The sequence below is a fragment of the Leptonychotes weddellii genome, chromosome 4 (assembly GCF_054177405.1).
Source record: "Leptonychotes weddellii isolate Sample4059 chromosome 4, ASM5417740v2, whole genome shotgun sequence".
Classification (NCBI taxonomy): domain Eukaryota; kingdom Metazoa; phylum Chordata; class Mammalia; order Carnivora; family Phocidae; genus Leptonychotes; species Leptonychotes weddellii.
The window spans coordinates 17866911-17889936 of NC_138372.1; the positions used below are offsets into that span (position 1 = coordinate 17866911).

General features: G+C 58.0%; 1 protein-coding gene and 1 long non-coding RNA gene across 3 annotated transcripts; one reads left to right on the plus strand and one right to left on the minus strand.

Moving 5' to 3' along the window:
- Positions 1-2384: 2384 nt before the first annotated feature.
- On the minus strand, positions 2385-5995 carry LOC115942261 (uncharacterized). Of its 2 annotated transcripts, none has more exons than XR_014144740.1 (3): positions 5202-5995; positions 4246-4313; positions 2385-2877 (listed from the first exon to the last, which is right to left on the minus strand). It is a non-coding gene; the product is annotated as an uncharacterized LOC115942261 (long non-coding RNA). The 2 variants fall into 2 exon arrangements; XR_004076856.2 differs by having other exon boundaries at positions 4246-4318.
- A 491-nt stretch (positions 5996-6486) lies between these two features.
- Positions 6487-22089, plus strand: SELENON (selenoprotein N). Its single transcript, XM_081817776.1, has 12 exons — positions 6487-6696; positions 7422-7539; positions 10485-10618; positions 13234-13446; positions 13637-13761; positions 14302-14439; positions 16038-16119; positions 16492-16680; positions 17040-17145; positions 18222-18334; positions 18421-18522; positions 19789-22089. Exons 1-12 carry the CDS (start codon positions 6487-6489, stop codon positions 19957-19959), a joined length of 1701 nt encoding a protein of 566 aa, XP_081673902.1. The 3' UTR covers positions 19960-22089.
- The last annotated feature ends 937 nt before the right edge of the window (positions 22090-23026 follow it).

The window sequence follows — 23026 nt, forward strand, 5'->3', positions numbered from 1 at the left end:
TTAAATGAATCTTTTTTAAAAAGACTTTATTTAGGGCGCCTGGGTGGCTCAGTTGGTTAAGCGACTGCCTTCGGCTCAGGTCATGATCCTGGAGTCCCGGGATCGAGTCCCGCATCGGGCTCCCTGCTCGGCAGGGAGCCTGCTTCTCCCTCTGACCCTCCCCCCTCTCATGTGCTGTCTCTCTCATTCTCTCTGTCTCAAATAAATAAATAAAATCTTTAAAAAAAAAAAGACTTTATTCATTTGAAAGAGAGAGAAAGAGAGAGCACGCACAAGTGCAAGTGGGGGTGGGGCAGAGGGGGAGGAGGAGGGACAAGCAGACTCCTTACCCTCCTTGCTGAGCGGAGCCCCACGAGGGGCTCAGTCCCACGACCCTGAGATCATGACCTGAGCCAAAATCCAGTGGTCGCTCAACAGACTGAGCCACCCAGGTGCTCCCAAATGAATCTTTTTTTAAAAGAACTTTTTTGGGGGGCACCTGGGTAGCTCAGTCGGTGGAACCTCCGACTCTTGGTTTCAGCTCAGGTCATGATCTCAGAGTTGTGGGATCGTGCCCCGAATCATGTTCTGCACTTAGTGAGGAGTCTGTTTGGGACTCTCTCTCCCTCTCTCTCTGCTCTTCCCCCCCACCGCCCCTTCTCTCTCTCAAATAAATAAATAAATCTTAAAAAATAAATAAAAATAAAAGAACTTTATTTTGTTTAAGTAGGCTCCATGCCCAGCATGGAGCCCAGCACAGGTCTTGAACTCACCACTCTGAGATCAAGACCTGAGCCAAGATCAAGAGTCTGACGCCTAACCAACTGAGCCACGCAGGCGCCCCTTAAAAGAGCCTTTCCACTGAGGTATAGTGTAGACACAGTCACATGTGTAGAAGTCACTAATCTTAAGGGCACAGCTCCAGCAGTGTTCACCTGTGTACACATTCCGGTAGCCTCCCCTCGCATCAAGATAGAGAATATTCCCAGCATCCAGAGAGCTCCCTCCTGCTCTCTGCCAATACCCGCCATCCCTGGAGTGAACCCTGTGCTGACCTCTTCCGCCACGGACTGATTTCAGGCACATGGCCTTTGCATTCCCTCTCAGTCTTCAGATCATAGACATTCCACTGAGTTTTCGGTCTCAAATTTATGAGACAACTTATAACAACTTATGTCCTATATACTCAGGGCTCTAACGCTTTTTTGTCTGGTCATCATAAAGCCCATCTACCCCTCTGTGGGTGCGGTGCACGAGTAAGCACTTCGGGGCACCCGGAGACACGGTCTTCCCGTGGTAGGGGGCCAGCTCTTCCCGGCTTGCCCAGAACTCTGCTGCTTTTCAAACTGAGCAGGCCCCAGCCTCAGCACCCCTCAGTGCTGGACAAACCGGGAGCTTGATCACCCCAACCCCTATTCTCTCCTCGGCCCTGGGCACAGTTCAGAGCAGACGAGTTTGGGGCTGTTGACCCAGCACCATCTTCCCGGGCTCGACACTAACCATTGGGAGGCCCCCAAATGTCCAACTCATTTCTTGGGGCTTGCATGACACTCGCCGGTCTTTGCATTTGAGAGCCTCAGCCTCCAGTCCTGAATGAGCAACAGGATTGGAGGAAGGGTGTTTTTATAAGAGGGAAAAATTCTTCTGGATTTGGCATTCACCGCTCAGCACTCCAAAAAACCCCAGCCAGGAAAACTCAGCGAGTACCCGCTCCAGCCCTGTGATGCTCCAGCCCAATGGCGCATCAGAGCCACTGGGCTGTCGAGCGGCTCCCAGGGCCCCTGCGGCCATGGCGCTGAGAAGAAAGCTGTCCACATGCGGGCCTTTCCTGACCCCAGGAAATAAATCTCCCTGCCTGGACAGGACGAGAGAGCCTAGCCAAAGGCAGTCGTGACCCCCACAATTCATCTCTTTTCTGGCTAATCCTGGCATCAGCCCTGTGCCTGCGAATCCAACCAAAGCCCCTCAGCACTCAGGGGCACGGCCACATCTGTGGCCACGTACCAGCCGCCGAGGCCACGCAAACCAAAGGCCTCTTCTCTCTTCTTCAATGGTCTCATTGAATCCTGTGGCTTTAGTGTCATTTATAGGCTGGTGACTCGAAAGTTTACGGTCCCCAGAGCTCACAGCTGCAGACTCCTGCACATGCCCCCTCCCCAGCACTGCGCTCCATACGAGGCTCAGGGTCATGTCCACACGGCAGTCTGGGACTCTCAGGCTTTCCCACCTCGGGAAGGACACCACTGTCTACTGGACACGGTCTGCACGGCCCCCACCCCCAGCCCAGGGCCCCGATGCTTTGGGCTGATACTGAACCAGCCCCCCCACTCCCTCTGTCTACTCCTGCTCCCCTCAGTCTGTTCTCTACCCAGAAACCAGAAAGGTCTTAAAAACAAAAAACAAAAAAACAAAAAACCTCAGCTTTATTGGGACATAATTTTTATGCCATAAAGTTCACCCATTTAAAGTATACAATTCATGTTTTTGTAGTATATTCACAGATTTGTACAACCATCACCATAATCTCCTTTTAGAACATTTATACCCCAAAAAGAAGCTTTGTGCCCATTACCAGCCACTCCCTACCCCCACTCCCGTGCCAGGCAACCACAAATCTACATTCTGTCTCCGGATTGGTCTTTCTGGACCTGCCATACTAATGGAATCCTACAATACCCTACAGTCCTACAATTGTGTCTGGCTTCTTTGTTTCAGTGTGATGTTTTTGAGGTTTGTCCGTGTTGTAGTACGTAGTGGTGCTTTGTTCCGTCTTATTGCTCCCAAATCTCCGTTGTGCGGATCTGCCACATTTTGTTTATCTACTCATCAGAGGAGATGGAGGTTGTCTCCTTTTTGGCTATTAGAAAAGTCTGTCTAAAGACACATCAGGTAACTACACTGGAATTAAAATAAAAAGCTTAATTAAAAAAATAATAAAAACAAGTGACACGTCACTCCCCTCCTTAAAACCCTACAATGATTTCCATTGTATCCAACGACAGCTTGTTGCCTCGGCCTACAACGTCCGTGCGGCCCTGGCTCTCTCACTAGCCCTTCCTGTTACTCCACACAGCCCGCCCTGCCTTCCACGCGTTTCCTGAACACACCAAGGCTGTTTCCTCCTCAGGGCCTCTGCACTGGCCCCTCAGCCTGGGATGCCCTCCCTTCGGCTCTCCCTTCTTTCCTTTCCTCCTGGGGAAGCTGCCTGCCCCCTGCCTGTCTCACCCCTTCACGGTTACCATTATCCGAAGTGATCTTCTTTGCGTGTGTATCACCTCTCTCCCCCTGCTAGAATATTTGGCTCCAAAAGAGGAAGTACCTCGTCTGTCTTCACTACTGTGTTCCAGGAGCCTAGACTAGTTCCGGGCACACAGTAGGGCCTGAGCTTGTCGAGAGGCCCCCGTGGTCCGGGCAGGTAAAGCCTCCCCTTTCCCAAGTGGCATTTTGCTCCCAAATGCTGGTCCTGTGATTGGCCAGCAACATGTCAGGGGTTGGGTTCAGAGCAAATAACCCCTCTGCCCGTCCAGGTTCCTCGAGTTAGAGGAGAAGCACAAAACCCAGCGCCAGATGGCTTTCCTCCCCCTTGGACCCCAGCTCATTATCCTCCTAGAGCTGCAGTCGAAAACCGTACTTTGATCTTCTCCCTGGAGAGCAGGGGCCCCTCCCCAGCAAGTCTGCCCCAGCGAAACAGCAAGCGGAAGAGAGGATGCTACTGGAGGGCAGGCAGGTGTGTGTGTGTGTGCGTGTGCGTGTGTGTGTGTGAGAGAGAGAGAGAGAGAGTGAGTGCGCACAAGCCAGAATATGAGGCAGTGATCCTGGCCCTGCCTTTTCTTCCAGCGGGCGGATGGAGCGCCCCTGGGTGTCTGCACCAATGCCCCCTGTGGACACAGCAGGGAGGGGAAGGACCGGAAGCCTCTGTGGCCGAATGTCCCACTCTTCGGATGACTCTGTTGTCTTGAGGATAAAGTCCAAGCTTTTCACAAGTTGCTCGGAGCCCCAGCCTGTCTCTCGTGCCCCCCTCCCTTCACACTCCCCCCCCCCCCCGCTCAAATTCTCATCATGCCAGAGACATGCCATTGACGTTCATGCCGCCAGGCCTTTGCCTCTGCTCTTCCTGCCCCTGGAATGATCTTCCCCTGGTGCTCTGACTGGTGACCTCCTGAACTCAGGGCCTGGCTGGCCTTCCACTCTGTGAAGCCTCTTCTGGCCCCTCTTGACAGTCACGGGGACCCTCCTCTGCATACAGCCCTCTCTCAGATCACTTACCTCCGGGGAAGGTGGGAGTGGGGGTCATAGTACCCATTGACTTGTCTAGAAGAGCAGATTCCATTTGTCTTCTCTTGTGGATCCCCAATGCCCAGAACGAAGCATACAAGACCCTCCATAAACATGTGTTGAACGGGTGTAAGAATGATTTCCCTGCTCACCTGGGAGCCCCTCAAGGACATAGCCAGCATGCCACGTACTTTGATGTAATTTCCACTTGCCGCTACTCCCAAATACCACCCTTGCCCACTCAGGGCTCAGAGACAAGGTGCCAAAAGGCCCCTGCAGCGCCACTGCTGACCAGAGCGACCCTCCTGGCCCAATCTCTCAAGGCCCAGCCTTGCCCAGGTCCTTGGTTTGGAGACAAGCCTCCTGGGAAGGGTGTCACTGGTGGGACAACTAGTCCAGCTCCATTGCCCAAGCCCAGAGCTGTCTTCCCAGAGCTGGGTCCCAACATGGATCCTCTTCCCAGAGGCTCACGGATCTAAGTCAAGTCTCGTAAACCCACCCCTCGTCCAGCGCCCTCCCAATCCCAGCAGCCCATCTCCCCGGCCCTGGGCCACGGAGATCAGTGGGGTGTCTGTGTCTTTAACAAGAACCAAGTGTAATACATAAAAGTATTCTGGCAAAGAAAACTTCCCTCATTTATTTTCCAGGGGCCTTGGCTCATCAATCTTCCCCTCCTAACCTGCTTTGTGCTCTGTTAGCTTTGCTTCCTGATAGAGCAGAATTTGGTTTTCTAATAGCATCTGTCATACGCAGGGTGTCCCCAAACATTAGCGGTAATGAGTTGGAAGTAGCACAGTTGGAAGCCTTCAGAAGCCAACAGCAGATGTCAGCCCCTCCGTGGGTCCCCCTGAGGCTTTGGGGCCAGAGCACTGGGTAAAAGCTAGGTCCAGAGCCCACAGCTCTCGGTCCCTGGGAATCATTCATCCAAAAGACATTAGAGTGCCTACCACGTGTCAGGTCCTGTGTGGGCTCTGGGAAGATGGGGCCCTGCGCACAGGGTGCTGTCATGGCTGGTTATCGATGAAGGACAGAAGTGGTGGTAGAAGAAAGTCCTCACCCCCAGTCATTCGGCTGGACCATCCCCCAGGAGGCGGCAGGGCATGAGATGTGGACTCAGACCTGGGTGGGCAAACAATCCTCACCTCAGTGGGTTGCTTGAGAACAAGTAAGAGCATAACACACCCAACACCAAGTCCAGCACATAGTGGTCCCTCCAGCATCTGGGACCGGACAGGTGCACATGGACTGGGGTTGGCAGTGATGAAGGATGGTGCTGCTGCTCGCCCAGGGCCGGGGTTCTTTTCTAGAGGCTTGGGCGGTTTCTGCCCTCTCCTGGGAAAGACAGAGCCATCCCTGGGCTCCTAGAGACCTTAAAATCATGGAAGAGGGCCCCGGTGGAACCAAGGCTTCTGGAGACAGGAACCAAAAGTATTGACAGATCCCAAAGTATTTCTTTAAACTCCACCCACCCCCATTCCCAGGTCCTCCTCCAGGCATGCCAAGAACTGCTCTCTAGAAAAATCGCTCCTGTGGTGGTGCCATGTCCAGCAGAGGAGAGGGAAGCTGGTAAGTCACAGTCCGGCCTTGCCCATGCCGAGGGGCTGCCAGTCGCACCAACCCAGGTATTTCTTCCGCGCCACAATCCACAGGGAGGGCCTCTTTTGACTCCCCCTTACAGGTGAGGACCTTCTGGCCCCAGCAGGTGAGGTTTTCAGGGCCGCGGCACCTGCGGGTGGCCGTGTACAGGTCGCTCCCCCCCCACCCCCCACCCCCGCCCCGCGAACGTGCAGAAGTGGAAGTCTATGGACCCTGACGGGGATGGAGTAGGGGCAGGGCTTTCTTGGTAGGTCTCCATTCTTCAAGAGGACTGAAGACGGTTTAGAAAGCAGGTGAGATAAGGGGGGCCTCCCTCGCGTCTGCCAACAGAGGGGGACACGAAGCCTGGTGGCCCTGAGTCCCCTCCCCGACGAGCTTCCGAGGTGCGGACGCCCCCCGCCCCCGCCGCCTCCCAGGCCTCCGCCCGGCGGGACGGGACGCCCAGGCCCCGCTTTCATTTTGGGAGCCGAGGCGCAGGCCGGGCTGGGAGGCGGGCGGCAGGGAGTCCCCGGCGCCCCCGCACTGACTCGCTGGGCGCCCCCTGACGCCACCGAGCCCGCGCCCGCCCCTCGGCCCGGAGGCCGCCCCGCCCCCCGCCGCCGCGAGTCCGCCGCCGCCGCCGCCGCCGCCGCCGCCATGGGCCGGGCCCGGCCGGGTGAGCGCGGGCCGCCCGGCCCCGACCCCGGCCCCGACCCCGGCCCCGAGCCCGGCCCCGCCGCGCCGCCGCCCGCACCCCGCCGCGCCCGCGGCCTGGCGCTGCTCGGGGCCCTGCTCGCCGCCGCCGCCGCCGCCGCCGCCGCGCGAGCCTACGCCCGCCACAACGAGGCCCAGGCGGCCGCGCGGCAGGTCCGGCCCCGGGGGAAGGGCGGGCGCGGGGCTCGCGGGGCTCGCGGGGCCGGGGGGGGGGGGCGGCTGGGCCCTGGGGGTCGGGGTCCGGGCGGCATGGGGGGGGCGGGACTGGGAGGAGGTGGGGGAGGGGCTCGGCGGGGGCGGGGGGGCTCGGAGGGAGGGGGAGGGGCCGGGGAGGCACGGGTTGCCGGGTAGGGGCGCGATGGAAGGTCGGGACCGGTGGGCCGGGGAGGGTGGCAGGAAAGGGAGGGAAAAGGGTGGGGGTGGCGGGTCGAGCAGACTGGGGAGGACTGTGCCGGGAGGCCAGAACATTGGCCCAGTGTGAGGTATGGCCTGGGACAGACCGGTGGCGTGGACAGTGGGAGTGAAGCTGGGACCCGGGAGAGTCTGGTGGTGGCCCCGGGGAGTGCTGGGACAGTGCTCGGGGACAGGAGAGGACACTGGTGAAAGAATGTGACATGGGGACGAGACCAGGTAGGAGACTAGGACAGCCTTGGGCTTAGTGGATAGTGGATGAAGGAGCAGAGTGAAGCAGGGCCCAGCAGGGACCGGGTGGGGGACTGGGGCTCTGGGATGGTACAGAGGTGACATTTGGGTGGGTGGACTGGGAAGTGTTGTGAGAACTCAGGAAGGTGGTGCTGGGAGCTGCCCCCTCTGCCTGTTTAGGACCCCCAAGCGGGTTATCCAAATGGTGCTCAACGGAGCCCCTTCCTCCCAAGCAGGAGTCCGCGCTGAAGGCCCTGGGGACGGAAGGCCTCTTTCTCTTTTCCTCCTTGGACGCCGACCGGGATATGTACATCAGCCCCGAGGAGTTCAAGCCCATTGCTGAGAAGCTGACAGGTACCAGGAGAGGCTGGGGCCTGGGGAGGGGGGCACGTGCGTCATGGCCCTCAGCTTCTTGACCACTGTGCCTGCTCCTAGCAGGAGGGCCGCCTGGAGAGGGAGATGAGGCACAGGGAGGTGCAGAGCCAGGATTAGAACCGGGGCCATCTGGCTCCAGGTCCCACACCGGTTCCCAGGTTTGAGGATTGCGAGAATGTCTGCAGAGTGGCCAGTATACAGTAGCTTTCAGGAGACAGGAGCTCTTACCAGTATTACTAACGATTAAACTCTGCTCAGGTGCTGTCAGATTCCTAGCCTGTCCTAGCGATCCATTTTTACCTACTTGTAGTCAGTGACTTTTTTTTTTTTTTTAATAAAGATGAGGTGCTGAAATATTCTAATGAATTATTAAATGCTTCTCTCACGGTCTCACCAGCACCCCAACCTCTGTGTCCATTTCTCTCCAACATCTTGTGACATCTCTTGAACTTGGGATCTAGTTATCCAAATAGCTGGGTGTAAGTAGGTCAATAGCTGGGAAAGGCAAGGAAGAAAGACATCAGCTGCCCTCGGGTGAGTGAGTGCCGGGGCCAGTGACGGGCCTTCCGTGTCTCAGGCGGGGTCGGGTAGGTCGGCCACTTGCTGGTCTGGTGACCACAGTCCCTGCCAGAGAAGGAGGGTCAGATGAAAAATGCGAATTTGCTGGAGCAGATGTGGGTCCATGTCTCTCAGTGGCATTCAGTTCTGCGGTGAAGGCAGATGGGCAGGTAAACAGTTCAGCCTCATGTGGGTTGGCCTTGACCTCTTATTCTGCAAACACTCCTCAGAGCATCCACCCAGCCACCTCCTTGTCCTTTTTTATGGACAGAGAGAGTGAGTTCCCTCATAATGACATGTTGGACAAGCTTGCTGGGCTCGAGGGCACTTGTAATTTTTTTCACATAAATCTTTTTCTCCCTCCCTTAACACCTAGGCTGCTAGGAGTGCAAAACTGGACCAAATTTTGGGAAAAGAAAACATAAAACAAAGCCCAAAACATCAAATCTGTGCAGGAACCAGAAGCCATCTGTCTAGTTGGTTCAGTTATGAGCGTGTTTAATTTTCTTTATACCTTAAAAGTTGTACGAATTGTCTCTAATGAGTTACTTATAAGTCAGGCAATAAAACTTTTTATGAAAGAAACTAAAAGGCCATAACGTGCTGGACAGTTGAATTAATAATAATCTGTGATAAGAGTAAAATACTTGAAAAAGCAAGGCAGACGAATAGGCTTGCACATTCCAACTGTTCCCTTTCTCTGAGGTTTCCAGATTGCTCTTTGGAAAGTTTTGCTACATCGGCTTACAAATGCAGAAATAACCGTGATTCTTCAGAACAGGGCTTTACATCAGAAGCTGATGCTGATTAAAAGGGCAGCTTCCTGATTCTAGCTCCTGAGGATTCTGACTCAGTAGGTTTGAGGAGGATTCTGGACATATGCAGTTTAGAAAGGCATCTCGAATGATTCTGATGATTCCTGTTTAGGAGTTGCTCCCAGTGCTTCCAATTGGCCTGTCAGTCAATTCGCCAGCAGATGCCAAGCATCATCTCTGTCCCGTGAACCTGCCCGGGGACAGCACCATGGCGAGCAATGCCACTGCCTTACCCCTGAGAGGTGTCTAGGGCCCTCCCTTCCGTCAGTCATCCTTTTTGAAATAGGCTTCATTTCTCCCTCAGTCTTCATCATGACTCCCTCCACACTTGAAAGGTCTCAAACTGGGCATACCTCAGGCAGGAAAAGACCTGAGAAATCAAGTTCAGCAACTGCCACTCTAGCCCCTCCTTAGACATGAGGAAACAGGACCACCCCGAAAATCGGGGAGAAGCGAGTCTCCTCTCTTCCAAACTGGCATTCTGGAGAACATTGCAATCTATCTCAGAGCTTAATGATACCAAAGATGGTGTCAAAGACAGTCCTGTTTCTCGCTTTCATTCGTTCTTCTCAGTGGCTCTCTGACAAGCGTTCATTTCAAGAGGCCCCCAGAACAGGGACACGCAGGGCAGCATGGCCTCGATTGCCCATGTAGGAAAACCAGAGGGGCTGAGTGATTTGCCCCAAATGGTCCAGGAAATGGAACTGACCTCAGCCCGGAGCCGGGCGGATGAGGCCAGCCCGCGTTCTCTTCTGCATGCCCCAGGCAGTAGCTTCTCTTTGGTGCTGGGACCCCAGCTACTGGGAGAGGCAGCTGCCTGTCCAGATGCTGCCTTTGGTGGGCCCAGCACCAAGTTCATCTCGGACTCAGTTCACAGAACAGAGGGAAGCTGGACAACCAGCCAGCCTGGCCAGGTGGAAAGAGCACAGGGTGGAGTCAGAATTCGGTTTGAGCCCTCGCTCCGTGGCTCCCCAACCCTGAATCCGCTGGTAGTAGTAATACAGCTAAAGTTTATTACGGGTTCACTCTGTACCAAACCTGGTGCTAACACCACGTGGATTCTCTCATCCAATCCTCGTAACAAGCCACTGGCCAGATCACACAGCTGGTGAGGCGGGGGATTTGAATGCAGGTCATGTGGTTCCTGAGCCTTTAAAGAAACGGAGTCTCTGAGATCACAGTGCCCTCAGAAGAGGGTCATGGTTGATTGTGGGTTTAGAGGAAAACAAGCCTGGGTTTGAATCCTGACTCCCCCACGACCTAGCTGTGTGACCTTCAGGAAGTGACTTCACCTCTCTGAGCCTCCACTTTCTCATGTGTAAAGTGGAATTGGTAATAATGTTATTATCGGCCTCTCCGGACTACTGTGAAACTAAAATGAGATACTTATTGGTTGTTACTTTGGGAATTGTTAACTATTACTCCAGCTCTAAGCCTGGCCCCCTTAAATCACCTTCCAGTGTGGGGGGAGAAGGGGGTGGACGTCCCCCAAGAAGAGAGGCCCTGCAGCCGGAGGGCAGGGCCGCTCTCCAGCAACTGTGTGTCTCCTAGGGTCCGTTCCTGCAGCCAGCTATGAGGAGGCGGAGCTGGCCCTTGACCCCAGTGAGGAGACGCTCACCATAGAAGCCCGATTCCAGCCTCTGCGCCCGGAGTCCATGACCAAGAGCAAAGATGGGTTCCTGGGGGTGAGTTTGAGTGGGGGGCAGTGGAGGCTGCCCCCAGGTGGGACCACAGATACAGGATCGTCTGCACACACTGACCCCTGAGAATAGGTCTGTGCTCTGTTTCGCTTTCCGTCTTTCCTTCCTTCCTTTATTAGCTGCCCCCATGACCCCAGTGTGCCGGGCCCTGGGGGGGTCCAGAAGAGGGTGCGATGCCAACCCAGTTGTTTAGGACACAGTGTGGTGCAGGAGGGGTAAGCATGAGCCCCTAATCCAGACGGGATCCGGACTGGCTTCCTAGAGCCAGTGTGTCTGACAGAGACTGCAGGAGGAGGGGGCTGAGCCGGCGGTGGGGGGAGGGATGGAAGGATGGAAGGACCCGGGCAGAGGAGGCAGCACGGGCACTGGAGCCAGCTCATTACTTTCTGCAAGTCAGTCTCCCCCCCGCCCCCCCGCCCCGGCCGCCCACGCTTTGAGTTTCTTGAGCGCAAGGCCTGCGACTCATGCCTCTGCGCTTCCTCAGGCCCCTGGCACCTGACAGGTGCTCTGCTGCACTCTGATGAACCAGACCTGAGGTTCAGCCCCTGGCAGGGGGCCGTGGGGGGGAAGGGTGCCTGACTAATGCTGTCCTGAGCAGCCCCGCCCCATCCTGAGGCCCCTGGGCCAAGGTCGCAAGCCCATCCTGGCCCCGAGGCATCCCGACACCCTGCCTGCCTTCCCCGCCCTTCCCCCTCAGCTTGCTCTGTTCCAGCCACTCCAGATGTCCAGGCTTTCTTCCTGCTGTGAGCCTTCTTGGATGTTGTTCCCTCTGCCAGGAGCAACTTTTCCTCTTTGCCCAGCCCACAGCGACTCAGCCTTTCGGTCTCCCCTGAAAGGCCACTGCAGCATGAACAGAGGTCTGAAGGCAGGAAGTGCCGGGCCAGCCACCTGCGGACAGAGAGCTGGTGCGGCTGGACCCAGAGCACGTGGGACACAGGCAGGTGCATCCCGGCTAGTGGGGCTGGAAGAGAAGTCGCCAGACTGGGGAGGGCCTCGTCGCCTGACTTTGGCCTTCATTCTGCAGCAGCAAATTACCATAGCAGATTTTGAAATGGGAGGGTTCCCTCGTCAGATGCTCGGCAGGCTGGGGAGAAACAGGAGACGAGAAGCCCCGTTCTTGGTGGGCCATTTGCCCCATGGGGACCAGGGGAGGGAATGGGTCTGGTGGGGAGCGAATGACGTCAGTCTGGACACATTGAAGTCGAGGTGCCTGGGGATGTCCAGGGGGACAGTCCAGTAAGTGAGGTTGGAAACACAGGTTTGTCCTCCCACAGAAGACCTGGGGAGGGAAGGTTGGCAGGGATAGTTGGTGGCTGAAGTTGTCCGAATAGATGAGTCCCCCGCAGAGCAGTGAGAACAGGGTGGGAGCTGGCGAGGTGCCAGGGTGCAGTTGCACTTGGAGGGAAGATGGGTCAGGAGCAGCGCCCCACAGAGCGCAGTCCCCCTTCGCGGGCAGCTCCCCTGCCGGGGTGGCCAGCCCATGGGCAGGACCCCGCGGGCAGGCGGCTCCACCGGGCGCCCCACATCCAGCCCTGCTTAGAGAACTGCCTGCTCAGTCTCCTTGGGGAGTAGCTCCGAGAACCTCTCTCCTCCCAGTGAGCCTGGCCCCCACCACCGCCGTGGAGGCAGGGAAGGGAGAGGGAGGCTGATGCCGTCGAAGACCTGGCAGCTCCCTGGTGGCAGAGCGCCCCCCGAAGGGGCCAGGCACGTGCTGTCCTAGTGGCGGATGCCTCATGGGACTCCTGCCTGTGGCACAGAGGGGCAGGGAGGGGTTGCCCAAGGGGCAGCTTTTATCCCAGGACGTGCCCCGGGTCCTGCCTCGGTGCTCCAGACGTGCAGACAGACAGGCCCGCACAGTCTGACCCTCATTCTGTCCCGCGCATCAGCTCTCCTGACAGAGATGGGGCCGTACTGACCAGGAAACAGCTGAGGGACGCTGGGCCTGCCAGGTGCCCGGCCAGCGTGGTACGGGCGACTCTAGAAGGGGGCGCTCTCTGGGGGTGACCTTCCTTCCCCTTCTCTGCGGTCGCATCCTGCTCTTCACCCCCGAGATTTCCCCCAAAAGGTGGTTACCACCTTTCTCCTCAGACTTCTCTCCAAAGCCTTGGCCCCCTCTGTGGGACGTTAGCCCCAGGGGGACACTTGGAGAGAAGAAGGTCAGGGAGAAGGCAAGGCTGGTGGAGGGGGTGGCAGGCAGTGGCTGTCAGGATTGCCATCTGGTGCAGAGGAGGGAGGCAGGACCATGTGTCTGGGAGGCCTGGGCTTGGCGAAGAGGCCGGCAGAACCCCTGCACAGAGCTCCCCGCCACCCTGCCCCCCGCCAGCCCTAACTGGCCCTGCCGGCTCCAGCCTGGGCTGCCCCTGAGCGGGCCAACAGGGTGCTGCTGGGGGCCGGGGAGGTGAGGTGAGCCTCAGCTCTGGCAAGATAGTGCCTGCCAGGCCTCTGGCCGTCCCCAGGACAAAGCAACCCCTGGGTCGTGCTGCTCCCTTCGCTTGTGGGCCCGGTCAGGGCTCAAGGGAGACCTCCAGGCCCGCGTGGAACGGGGACGCCCACGTCGTGGTTCTCGGCGCCCTAGAGCTCCGGCTTTCCCCCCATCCCAGGTCTCCCGCCTGGCCCTATCTGGCCTCCGCAACTGGACGACGGCAGCCTCGCCAAGTGCGGTATTCGCCGCCCGCCACTTCCGGCCCTTCCTTCCTCCTCAGGGCCGGGTGGAGCTGGGCGAGCCCTGGTGGATCATCCCCAGTGAGCTGAGCGTCTTCACCGGCTATCTGTCCAACAACCGCTTCTATCCACCACCGCCCAAGGGCAAAGAGGTGAAGGCCCCATAGTGAGCCCTAGCCCCAGCCCAGGCGTGGCCCCCTCTGCGTCTGCTCTGCACCCGGACCCCCAACCCCCTCTCGCACCCCCTGCCTGCAGGCCCAGAACAGACGCTCACCTAGGGGATCAGGACCCAACAAGCCAGCACGGGTCTTCACTACCCGCCCCCTCCCCGCCCCCTCCCAGGTCATCATCCACCGGCTCCTGAGCATGTTCCACCCTCGGCCCTTCGTGAAGACCCGCTTTGCCCCTCAGGGGGCTGTCGCCTGCCTGACGGCCATCAGCGACTTCTACTACACTGTGATGTTCCGGTGTGTAGTCCTCAGACACCCTCCCTGGCCTCTCAGCCGGGCCGGGGACCCCCGGGAAGCATGGAAGGGCCCGGCACCATGAGGGCAGGGTCTTCCCAGAAGCCCCCAGTGCCACCATGTACCACCCTCTGGTCTTGGGCAAGCAGTGTTGGCTCTCTGGGCCTCAGTTTCCTCATCCGTGGGGGGGATGGTGGTGGTGACTTCCTCCTGGGAGTGCGGGGAAAGCATGGGGCGTGCTTAGCATGAGGCTGGTGGCTGTGACTTACCCACCCAGAAGGGGGCGCGTAGGAGCTGTGATACCAGCTCACACACACCCTGCAGAGGCTGTGAGGGCTCAGAGGAAGGCTGGTCAGGCCAGGCCGGGCCCTGAGGATGGGCAGCGCTCAGAGAGCCTCATGGCCTCTCCCTGCCCCACACATTCTCCTTCGTCCCCTGCCCAGCCCTGTCCTCCCCATGAGAGTCTGGCCGAGGGCTCCCCAGCTTTGGCACAAAAGCAGCAGGGGGCTGCTCCCAGCCAGGCTGCTTCCCCCCTGCCCCCAGGATCCACGCCGAGTTCCAGCTCAGCGAGCCGCCTGACTTCCCCTTCTGGTTCTCACCTGGCCAGTTCACCGGCCACATCATCCTCTCCAAAGACGCCACTCACATCCGAGACTTCCGGCTCTTCGTGCCCAACCACAGGTGGGAGCCTTGGCCCCGGCCCAGCCCTGCACCCCACTAGAGTTGGCCCCACTCCACCCCCCAGCTCCAGGAGCTCAGGTGCAGGGGCCCAGAGGCCCCTTCCGTCTCTGTCCCTCCTTCGCTCCCCAGAGCCACTTCTCTCGGAAGGGGCCTGGAGCTGACCCAGGAGCAGGCAGCTAGAGGTGAGCGGAGGTGGGTCGTTCCATCATCTGGCAACCATGTCCCAGTTGGCCTGGACCGCCATCGCTGTGCCTGGGACCCCCTGCCGCAGACCTTCCCCGAAGCTGGAGCCTAACACCCTCGTTCTGCTGCCAGACCTCCCACACACCCATGACCCCAGCCTGCGCATGGCACCCTAGCGCTGGCAGCTGGGCAGGGACCTGGCTGGTCCGAGGCCAGGAAGCCTGCCCAGAGGAAGAGACATGGAAGAGCTGGGTGGGGCGGGGTGGGGTGAGGAGGGTTTAACCAGGCAAAGGGAGCAGCCCATGTAGTGCGGGGGGCAGGCCCTCCACTGCCTGCAGTTGCTACCACAGGCCCTGGGGGATGGAGGGAAGAGGCCTTTCGGGAGGGCTCCATGCCGGCCGCCTGCCTGCCTGCCCAGCCTGCTCAGGGTCAGCCTCTTGTCGGGGGAGCATGAGACCAGAAGGCCTGGCTTCAAGTCTTTCCAGATTCCTCCCTGATAGCAAGTGGCTGCTTAGTGGGTCTGAGTGACCCAGGACAGGGACAAGACCTTGGCTGGGAGTCTCCACCATGGCACCAGCGGGCTGCCTGGCCCTGGGCAAGGCCCTGGCCGTCTCTGGGCCTGTTTCCTCATCAGCTACACGGGGGGGATGGCTCCTGGGCATGGGTGAAGGGATGGCTGGGAGAGTCTGGGAAGAGAAAGCGGCCGCCAGGAGCAGGAGTGGCTTCTTCTCCCTCCCCTCAGCAAGCAAGCCCCCCCCTACTGCACAGGCTCAGCCCAGAGCACATCTGCTTCCACCCCAGGGTTGGAGGTGGGGGTCCTGGGTTGGGTGAAACAAGGCAGGGGCAAATGACCAGCCCCACGACCAGCTGCTCCTGAGCCTGTGTCTTGGGACCAGGCCCCGGGGGCTGCCCAGCTCCTCATGCGCCACCCCCCCACCCTGCCCAAGGCAGTTACTTGTCGGTCCTGGGGCTCCCTCATGTGGCCGATCTGCAGGTGGCCTGTGGTGGGGCCACACTTCCAGCGGGAGGGGGGGCCAGCTCAGGGAGGCGGGCGCTGCGCTTTCAGGCTGCCCCTCTCCGTGTCCTGAGGGAGGCACTGATGATCTTTCCGCCTCAAAGAGCGGTGGGCAGCATGTGAGACACGGATGGCAAAGCCCTTTGTGAACTGGAAGGGGCTGGGCCAGTGGAGCGTGGTGTGGTTGCGGCGCCTCCTGAAGAGGCGGCCCAGGGACAAAAGAGGGCCCAGGCTCTGCGGGCAGAATCCCAGTGGCCCTAAGACCTCGGGGTCACCTTGTCAAGCGCTGGTGTTCTCATCTGTAAAATGGGGAGGCTTGTGTGCTCTCAGAGAGAGAAAGGTGGACATGAGCCTTGGTGACGGGGGTGTTCTGCCCTGGCTCCCCTCTCCCTGTCACCAGGTCTCTGAACGTGGACATGGAGTGGCTGTACGGGGCTGGTGAGAGCAGCAACATGGAGGTGGACATTGGCTACATCCCCCAGGTGAGCACACAAGGGGTCCCGACCCAGGTCTGCACGGCTTGGTGCCGCAGGCAGTGTGGGTGAAAGCCAGAGCTCCTGGTGGGCTGAGGCCAGCTGTCCCCAAAGCAGGATTCTGGTAAACCACCTGATCCTGCACAGAAAACCTAACAGTTGCCATTGGCCCTCAGATGGCTTCACGCGGTGGAAGGAGCCCTGGATGGACCCTGGCTCTGTCCCAGACTCACCGCAGCCCTGACCCGGCCCTGCCCTTCCCGGGGCCTCAGTTCCTCCACCTCCGCATTGAGTGGGGGGATCTTTGAGGGTCTTTCAAGGATTCTTGCCCCTCTCTGAGACACCCTCACTGATGTCATCCCCTCCTAACCTCTGGCCCAGATGGAGCTGGAGGCCCTGGGCCCATCAGTCCCCTCCATGATCCTGGATGAGGATGGCAACATGATCGACAGCCACCCGCCCTCAGGGGAGCCCCTCCAGTTTGTGTTTGAGGAGATCAAGTGGCAGCAGGAGCTGAGCTGGGAGGAGGCCGCGCGGCGCCTGGAGGTGGCCATGTACCCCTTCAAGAAGGTGGGGCTAGACGGGAGTGAGGGCAGGGGTGAGCTCTGTGTGGCCAGGGCTGGAGGAACAGCGCAGTGAGGGGGTGGTGGCACTTGATTCCAGGCTGGGTACAGGGCTTGCTGCTGAGGCCACCTCCCTGCCCGGCCCACCCATACCAGTGGGGACTCTCTTTTGCCCTTCAGAACTTGGCAGGAGGCATCCCCTGACCCAGCAATACCCTTTCTCTCTCTCTCTCACACACACACGCATATGCATGCATGCACAGTTACACACACTACAAACACACACATACACACACATTGTCCACACCTCCTGAATAGGACCCTAGCCGCACACGGTAGCTTCTCTGTGTCTCCCCTTGGCCCCAGGTCACCTATCTGCCATTCATCGAGGCCTTCGACCACGCCAAGGCCAAGAACAAGCTGGTGCACTCAATTCTGCTGTGGGGGGCCCTGGATGACCAGTCCTGCTGAGGTGAGGGAGACCCTGCCAGGCTGAGAGAATGGGGGGACACGTCACACCTCATGGGGTACAGGAGGTCTCTGAGACCAACAGGACTGCCCTGTTGGGGCATGGGGTGGGGGGCTTGGGGACTACACAGGGCAGGGATGTGGAGTAAGAGCGCGGGGGAGTTCTGCGCTGAGCTCAGAAGAAGCTGGTGTTCACAGTAGGAAGAGCCCAGCTCAACCATCTTCAGCGTGGAGACCTTGGCCACATGACTTCCCCTCCTTGAGCCTTAGTTTTCTCCACAGTAAGGGGGGAACACACCCCGCAGAGTTGTGAAAATGGATGTAAGCATGTCTGTGCGCTGTGAAGGGTTGCACACAAGTAAGAAAGTAGTGCGTTCACATATTCGGAAGATCGACCCAAGACCTACCGGACACAGAGATTTAGGGTGTCTGACAGCGGGGACAAAGATGGTTAAGACCGTGCCCCTGCCCTCATCCAGTCAATCCACAAACACCCCAGGCACCGCGTGCACCAAACCTGTAGGCTGGGTGCTGGAAGTCTTGTCAAAAGTGGTCCCCGTCCTCGGGGAGTGCCGCGTGTGTAGAAGGCGGGCGTCGAATGAAGACAAGCGTGGTGAGCGGCACACAGGGCATGGTGCAGGGTGGCACAAGACTGTAACGGGGGGCTTAGGGGAGGCTTGTCAGAGATAGGGATCGTAAGCTGAGACTTTGGAGGAGGAGTAGAAGTTTATCAAGTGGCAGGAGGAAAAGTGTTTTAGGTAGAATAATCTGTGCAAAGGCCCTGGGCTCTAAAGTTTAGTGGATTTAAGAAGCTGGCACTGTCTGCAGGTCCCTGGGCTGAGGTTGTTGTCCGTCTGTCTGTCTCCCTCCTCCCCCCGCCCCTCCCCACCCCGCCACAATGTCATTGACTGGAATTACAGCGATCCGCTACTCAGCACCTACTCTGTGGCAGGCTCTTTGAATCTGTTCTTACTGGGGCGCGCAGACGGCTCCACAGCCCAGGAGGTTTATTGCTGATAGAGAACCCGGCAAGACGTGTGGGGGCGCCTCACCCTTCCGGCCTTGCTGTTTCCTGAACAGGTTCGGGGCGGACTCTCCGGGAGACTGTCCTGGAAAGTTCGCCCATCATCGCCCTCCTCAACGAGAGCTTCATCAGCACTTGGTCCCTGGTGAGGGAGCTGGAAGACCTGCAGGTGAGTGGCAGGTGGGTGAGAACAGGCCCACGGGAGCCCCGGGGACGGGGCCGGTGGCTGAGGCATCGGGACACGTGTCCCCACAGAACAACCAGGAGAACCCGTCCCACAAGAAGCTAGCTGACCTGCACCTGGAGAAGTACAGCTTCCCCGTGGAGATGATGATTTGTCTGCCCAACGGCACTGTGGTAGGCAGCCCCCCGCGCCTTCCCCCAGTCGGGCCAGGCAGCTCAGGGCAGAGGAAGCAGCAAGCAAGGGGCGCGCACTCAGAGACCTCATCAGGCTTCAGGGCTGGCTCTGCCACTTCCTGCCGCTCTCCCAGCCAGTCTGAACCTCACTGGTCCCCCTCTATAAAATGGGAATTGTCACACCCGCCCTGCCTGCCTCGTGCAGGAGTGGGGACACTTCCATAAGAAGGGGGACCTCGACAGCACTTCGGGGAATGGACAGGAACGTGGCCTGGAAGGGAAAGCTCACCCTGGACCGTAGTGGCCAGCTCTGGGAGGGAAGGTGGAAGGAGGGGCCGGGCCTCGTGACAAGCAGAGAGGACCAGGGGGCCCCAGGCTGAGCCAAGCTGCAAGATCCTATCTCTCCCCGGGGGCCCCTATAAGTACTCACACACAGCCTCTCACGGGGGTCTCACTCGGCTTTGGGAGAGGGACAATGACAAGTGCCCATTTTACAGACAAGGAAACTGAGGCTCAAAAAGGTCCAGAGTCTTGGTGAAAGTTACACAATTAAGAAGTGCCGCTGGTTTGGAAACGGGGCCTGCATGTGAGCCTCAGAATCTCCTGCCCCTTACCCTTTGAGTCCCGAGGGATGGTTTAGTGTGGGGCTGAAGGCCTTGGGAGGTTCGTCAGCTTCCCCAGGCTCTCAAGCGGAGGAGGAAGTCGGGGAGCAAGAGCTGAGGCTGGCCGGGAAGAGGGCCACTGGCGGTCAGCACGGTGGGCCCGGCCCTGGCAGGCCCTGGCATCCCAGAGCCCGGCGGACAAAACTTGGCCTGGGGACTGCGCCCTCCCGCTTGTCCATTTGTTTCTTGGCTTGTGTACTGGGCACCTGCCCTTAAGGAGCTGAGTAGCCAGGGTGAGAGGAAGCGGAGAAGCAGGCACACAGAGTGGGTGGGCATTTTGGCAGAAGGGAGTGTGGAGTTCAAGGGTCACAGGAACAGAGGAGAAAAGGGCCATGGGGGGTGGGGGCGAAGGGAAGGCAGAGAGGCGTTAGGTTCTGGCCAGTAGATGAGTGTGGGAGAGCTCTGCAGGCAGAGGGCCCTGTGTGCCCGGAGGCGGGAGAGGGGAAACGGTCGGGCCCTGGGTTGGGTTCTGCTCTGCCTGTCTGCCATCTGCCTCGGAGTGAGGACAGTCGAGGCCTGAGAGTGGCCCCTTCTCCCAGGAGGGCATGAGCAGACTGGGAGCAGTGGGGGCCCGCTCACTCTCCTCACCCAGCCCCTCTTCCAGGTCCACCACATCAACGCCAACTACTTCTTGGATATCACCTCCATGAAGCCCGAGGATATTGAGAACAACGTCTTCAGCTTCTCGTCCACCTTTGAAGACCCGTCCACGGCCACGTATATGCAGTTCCTGAAGGAGGGCCTTCGGCGTGGCCTGCCCCTCCTCCAGCCCTAGTGTGCCCTCAGGCCGTGAGAGGCCCGGCTGGAGCGGTGGCTGGAGCAGGGGAGCTGAAGGAAGGGCCTCCAGTGCTGAGGACAGGCCCCTCAGGCCCAGAGCCAGTGGTCCTCGCACTCCTACTGCTGCCACTCCCAGGCTGCCCGTGGGACCTGAGGTCAATGGGGGGAAGACGGGGGTGTCTGGGCTGACTGGATGGATGCACCTCTGGCTCCAGCGGCCACCATTAGCCCTTTACTACCCACATGATTCCAGAAGCTGTTCAGGATACCAAAAATGGGGCCTCGGGTCATCTCCCTGGACTTCACCCACTCGGGCACATAGTCCAGGTCCTTGTGAGGTGAAGATCAGGGAGGAGTGGTGCTAGGAAGAGTGGACCACCCCTCTCTCCTTACATTCACCCTCTCCCAAAAGAAACATCAAGAAACCCTGGACTGGGGGTTAAGGAGGGGTTGCCAGGGAAGCACTCTTGTTTGGAGCCTCCTTCCTGGCTGCCCCCCTCCCCCCGCCTGGTGTCCCCCAGTGGATTGAGTTCCAGCTGGAGACAGCCTTTTGGAGGCTCAGGGCAAAGCCCTCCTTCAGAAGGAGAATTCACTGTACCTGGGACCTTGGCTTCCCAGACCACTCAATCCAACCTAATGAGAGGACACCCAGCACCTATTTTGGGACTTGCTGGAGATCAGCTGCCTGGAGAGGTTCACTGTGAAGGAGACTTCTGCTCTTAGCAAGCGAGTCCACTGAGGGGTTCCTGAGGCCCAGGGCCAAGGCACCCCCAACCGCCTACCCCAGCAAGGGTCACAGTAGGATGACAGACCCAGCTCCACAGAAGTGTGGCTCAGCCAAAGACCACAGCCTCCCGCAGGGCTGGTGCTGCCCCAGCTGTCAGGGCAGCCCAGACCAGCTGGCCCACCACCGAGTGGCCATTGACCCTCCTTGGCCTCTCTTAAGACCTTGGTCTACGTCCCAAGCCACTGACCACAGCCAGTCTTTTTTATATATGCAGAAAAGTGTTTTTATGTGAAGTTTCTCACAGGTATTTTTGATAACCCCAACGCTGAGGAGAAAGAAGGGGTGGTGTCTTCCCCCAGCAGCAGCCCCATGATGGCTGGATCTGAAATCCTAGATGGGTCCAGCTTGATGTCTTTGCAGCTGCACCTATGGGAAGAAATAGTCCTCTCTTCCTTTTCTTCCAGTTTTTTAAAAAAGGTCAGTGTAGCCCCAACCCTATCCTTGTCCTCCACTCAGGCCCATGAGAGATCCTTGGACTTTTTCATTAAAGCCTTGGAGCCACACCTCCCCAACACCTGCCCCCACAGGGGCTCACTCTTAAACCTGGAAGAGGAAGGCAGACATTTCCTCAGACACATTCCCAGGCCTCCCATCCGCTGAGTTCTGTCTGCCACTGAAGTATCCATACTGAGCCTTCTCTGTCTGGGGCACTCTGTTAACATTACTTGTATTTCCTCATTTAATCCTCACAACAAACCTGTGAGGCAGACAGTAATTGTTCCCATTTTGCGGATGAAGAAACTGAGTCTCAAGGAAGTGAAGTGACGTGCCCAAGGTCACTGAGCGGTAGAGCTGAGATTCAGCCTGTCTCAATTTTGGAGTGTTTTGTTTTGCACTGCCCCCCACCTCTCTCCCCTGCCCATTTTCATTGAGGTGAAAAAGAAAGCCTTTCAGACCAAAATGTCTCACTCCCCGCTGATCTCCAGACCAAAGGAGGCGTGAGCCAGCCAGCTCAACCAAGTTGCGTCCTGGGAGGCAGTGCTTCCATGCCCCTTACAGGGAGGGAGGGCACCTGAGTCTGTCTCTGGGCTTCCAGGCCTGGGCGGCAGTAACCAATCCCATGAGCTACCCAGTGTCAGCAGAGACTCAGCCTCGCCACCCAGCAGGCTTTTCCTCTCGTGCTGGTGCAGGAGGGCCCGCCCCACATTGAACAGTCCTTGTCCCATGTAAGGCACTGATTGCCTTGGCTTTCTGATCTTCATCTCAAGTCTTTTCCTGAACCTCCCCCCACACACTGTGCCTTGAAGCTCATGGTGGGGGAGGGCCCCCAGCTCCCGCATGTCACCCATCTGCCCCTTCCCTCCCCTACCCACACATCCTATAATAAAATTGGAGAGACTAGGGTGGTTCTAAGTGCCTTTCCTTTGAATGGGATATTGGTCAGTTCTGTCCTTGGTCTGACTCCTCTGTGGGATTGGCTTGGCAGATGGGCAAGGAAGCATGGCTGGAATGCCTTTGGGGATTATCTTTTCTGTCACTAGAGGGCTCAAGTGATGTTCTTAAGTTCGTGATAGACCTAACTACTGTTTTTAGAATCTGGTGAGAAAGATTCTGAAGTTAATTACCCATTGTCTTAGAAGCAGAGCCTAAGGTAGGCATTAGGTAATTTTTTTTTTTTTTTGAGGGAGTACACTTCAAGAAAAACCTGTATAAGAAGGAGTGAAGAAGGGACACCTAGCTGGCTCAGTTGAAGGAGCATGTGACCCTTGATCTCAGGGTTGGGAGTTTGAGCCCCATGTTGGGTGTAAAGGTTACTTTAAAAAAATAAAATCTTTTTTTAAAAAGCCTTTAAAATTTTTTTAAATTAAAAAAAAATAAAAAGGAGTGACGAAGAATGGGGAAAAGGAAAGTTGCTAAGCAGTGATAGAGTCTCAAATCCTAGCCTGGGCATGATCACAGGAGAAGGGTTCTGGAACATAAGCCACACCACAGAGTAGAACCTGCCTTTTGTACCCTGTATCAGTCAGTCAGTGACTTGGAAGGTGGAGTAAATTCCCAGGTTAGGGCCTCTGTGCTCCCTCTTGTAAGTGCAGTTTTCCAGGGAAGGGGGCAGCTGTGTGAAGCCAACACAGCAGCTGGAAGATGGGTTCACTGGCAGGGTAGAGGTGATCCGGGTTGGGCACCAAGACAGCATCTGCCACCCCCAGGAAAGACAGCTAGGGTGGATCTGCAAGATCTGCCATTGACCAGGAAGGAGAATCAATGATTAAACAATAATTTGCCATCCTGGAAAGAAAGCTGGACCTGGAAGTCAACCCTCATCATTTGAAATATGGTA